At 50.1% G+C, this 3,703-nt stretch overlaps 1 protein-coding gene across 1 annotated transcript; it reads right to left on the bottom strand.

The window, feature by feature from the left end:
* Positions 1 to 1,599: 1,599 nt before the first annotated feature.
* On the bottom strand, positions 1,600 to 2,437 carry LOC124009455 (protodermal factor 1-like). The gene is made up of 2 exons (XM_046321265.1): positions 2,432 to 2,437; positions 1,600 to 2,268 (listed from the first exon to the last, which is right to left on the bottom strand). The coding sequence occupies exons 1-2, from the start codon at positions 2,435 to 2,437 to the stop codon at positions 1,600 to 1,602; spliced, it is 675 nt and encodes a 224-aa protein (XP_046177221.1).
* Positions 2,438 to 3,703: the final 1,266 nt, after the last annotated feature.

Raw genomic sequence — 3,703 nt, 5'->3', positions numbered from 1 at the left:
GCTCAGGCTCTTGTGCCTCGTCCTGAACGTTTCCCATCACCTCTTCCTCAGTGGTGGGATTGTCTCCCCTGGGTGCCAAAACCTACAATAGAATAGAATAGAATATAAATGTGTTTATTTTGGCATCCCCATACACATTCACATTCACATCGCACGCAATGAAAACAGTCAGTCCAGCATTCTACATACATATACACACAGGACACAAAATACCTACGTATTTTGTCTCTGTATTTCATCTACATCAGTCTGGTGAAGGGGAACCCATGGCTAGCGCAGTAGATACAGTACTGCACCAGATAATGTGCAGTACTGTGGGACCACCCTCAACCGTGGGGCAACCATGGGTCAACTGTGGGTCAACCGTGGGTCAACCTGTCTGCCAGGGTCTGCTGAACCTTGGTAAATAAGAAAAGAAACTGTTATGAGCAGATAAATTCACATATACACATGATAATCTCCTAAAAACAAAAGATGACTATCCATCCCTGAACCCGCAGTTCTCCATGGCCTGGAACATGTCCACCTGACTAACCTTGGCAGCCTGGAGGATAGCCATCCCTCCCCCGCAGTTCTCCATGGCCTGGAACATGGCCACCTGACTAACCTTGGCAGCCTGGAGGATAGCCATCCCTCCCCCGCAGTTCTCCATGGCCTGGAACATGTCCACCTGACTAACCTTGGCAGCCTGGAGGATAGCCATCCCTCCCCCGCAGTCCTCCATGGCCTGGAACATGTCCACCTGACTAACCTTGGCAGCCTGGAGGATAGCCGTCCCTCCCCCGCAGTTCTCCATGGCCTGGAACATGTCCACCTGACTAACCTTGGCAGCCTGGAGGATAGCCATCCCTCCCCCGCAGTTCTCCATGGCCTGGAACATGTCCACCTGACTAACCTTGGCAGCCTGGAGGATAGCCGTCCCTCCCCCGCAGTTCTCCATGGCCTGGAACATGTCCACCTGACTAACCTTGGCAGCCTGGAGGATAGCCATCCCTCCCCCGCAGTTCTCCATGGCCTGGAACATGTCCACCTCGCTTCACTGCTTCCTCTTGCATTCCTCCATGTTGCGGTGATGTAGCTAAATAACTTGGCTTGACTGTACACATTTTAGAAGGATAACTCAATCTGAATATGGGTAAACATTTACAATTCAAAGCTAAGGCATTGAAAGGTGACGATGAACGTTTTCACAATAAACTGAACGTTTTTTTGTTTGATGTTATCTGAAATAAAAATGTGTGTCCCAATGAGTTTAATATTGATGCAGACATTGTAACATTTGACTAAATACTGCCTCCATGTAGCTGTTGTAAGATGAAACATAGGCAACAGTGATTGGTGTCAAAAAGTTCCCGGTTCAAAGTCATTTAGCAAAAACACCCCTTGATAGACGATTCCAATTTTTAAATGGTAAAGTTTCACAATGTTCAGCTGTTTTTGTAATATGTAATTATCTAACACTTAACACCCTTTTCTTTTTGGTTACTAAGCAGTTATTTCAACATTATTAGTCATCATTATTATACCATTATTTTCCAGTCCATTTACATTTTTAACTCGAGGTGAATTAGTCCTCCGACTGCTAGAGAGCATCAGGAGTTAGGAGGTAACCGATGTTGGGGGTGTCCGATGTCGGGGGTGTCTGATGTCGGGGGTGTCCGATGTTGGGGGTGTCGATGGGGTGTCCGATGTCGGGGGTGTGTTGGGGGTGTCCGGGGTTTGTCGATGGGATGTCCGATGTCGGGGGTGTCCGATGTCGGGGTGTCCGATGTCGGGGTTTGTCCGATGTCGGGGGTGTCCGATGTCGGGGGGTGTCTGATTTCGGGGGTGTCCGATGTTGGGGTGTCCAATGTCGGGGGTGTCTGATGTTGGGGGGTGTCCGATGTCGGGGGTGTCCGATGTCGGGGGTGTCCGGGGTGTGTCGGGGGTGTCCGGGGTGATGTTGGGGGTGTCCGATGTCGGGGTGTCTGATGTCGGGGTGTTGATGGGGTGTCCGGGGTGTCTGATGTCGGGGTGTCCGATGTCGGGGGTGTCTGATGTCGGGGTGTCCGATGTCGGGGGTGTCTGATGTCGGGGTGTCCGATGTCGGGGTGTCTGATGTTGGGGGTGTCCGATGTCGGGGGTGTCTGATGTCGGGGTGTTGGGGGTGTCCGATGTCGGGGGTGTCTGATGTCGGGGTGTATCGGGGTGTCTGATGTCGGGGGTGTTTCGGGGGTGTCTGATGTTGGGGGGTGTCCGATGTCGGGGGGTGTCTGATGTCGGGGGTATCTGATGTCGGGGGGTTTCCGATGTTGGGGGTGTCCGATGTCGGGGGTGTCCGATGTCGGGGGTGTTCGAATTCTACCGTGCTGATGCACGCTCTAGAATGCCTTTCAAGCCAATCAGAAATGAGACATTTTTATCATGGTTTTGATGTTCTAAGCAGCGTCACAGCCATGATACAATTGTATTATTGCTTAATTGTCATGCAGTACTAGCTACTAAGCTAACTGTCACACATATTATTCTTGAAAACCAGCCAGAGCAGACAAAGACTGGCAGGGTCAGAGTGTTGAAACACAATTAAATTAATCCACTAGGAATGTGGTGCGTTCCAGACGGGGAGAGGCCTAAGTGAATGACCTCTGACCTCTATGGCGTATGGAATGTTCTCTGTTATGAATGAGCAGAGCTATGGAAGTCTGAATCTGGGGCTATGTCCCAAACGGCACCCTTTTCCATGTGTAGTGCTCTATTGGGCCCTGGTTAAAAGTAGTGCACTATAAAGGGAGTAGGGCCCTGGTTAAAAGTAGTGCACTATAAAGGGAGTAGGGCCCTGGTTAAAAGTAGTGCACTATAAAGGGAGTAGGGCCCTGGTTAAAAGTAGTGCACTATAAAGGGAGTAGGGCCCTGGTTAAAAGTAGTGCACTATAAAGGGAGTAGGGCCCTGGTTAAAAGTAGTGCACTATAAAGGGAATAGGGCCCTGGGCCCTGGTTAAAAGTAGTGCACTATAAAGGGAGTAGGGCCCTGGTTAAAAGTAGTGCACTATAAAGGGAATAGGGCCCTGGGCCCTGGTTAAAAGTAGTGCACTATAAAGGGAATAGGGCCCTGGTTAAAAGTAGTGCACTATAAAGGGAGTAGGGTCCTGGTTAAAAGTAGTGCACTATAAAGGGAATAGGGCCCTGGGCCCTGGTTAAAAGTAGTGCACTATAAAGGGAGTAGGGCCCTGGTTAAAAGTAGTGCGCTATAAAGGGAATAGGGCCCTGGTCTAAAGTAGTGCACTATAAAGGGAGTAGGGTGCCATTTGGGACTCATCCTGGGAACTTGGCAAGCTGTGACATTCCCATTGGAGACGGGGGCCATGTGTCTCGCAGCCCACAGATTTCTGAGCTCTATTTTGGACATCCCATTGGTCACAATGATCCCTCCTCAACCAACATTCACACACACACACACACACACACACACACACACACACACACACACACACACACACACACACACACACACACACACACACACACACACACACACACACACACACACACACACACACACACACACACACACACACACACACACACACACACACACACACACACACACACACACACACACACACACACACACACAGAGAGATAGACGGAGAGACAGAGAGTGCCACACTGTCTGGAAGTAGCTGGGTCAGAGGTCACATTCCACTGGGAACAGCCTATGTGTGTG

This window comes from Oncorhynchus gorbuscha, linkage group LG22 (assembly GCF_021184085.1).
Source record: "Oncorhynchus gorbuscha isolate QuinsamMale2020 ecotype Even-year linkage group LG22, OgorEven_v1.0, whole genome shotgun sequence".
Lineage (NCBI taxonomy): Eukaryota > Metazoa > Chordata > Actinopteri > Salmoniformes > Salmonidae > Oncorhynchus > Oncorhynchus gorbuscha.
The sequence above is the reverse complement of the archived record's forward strand: the minus strand, read 5'-3'. Positions and strand labels throughout refer to the sequence as shown.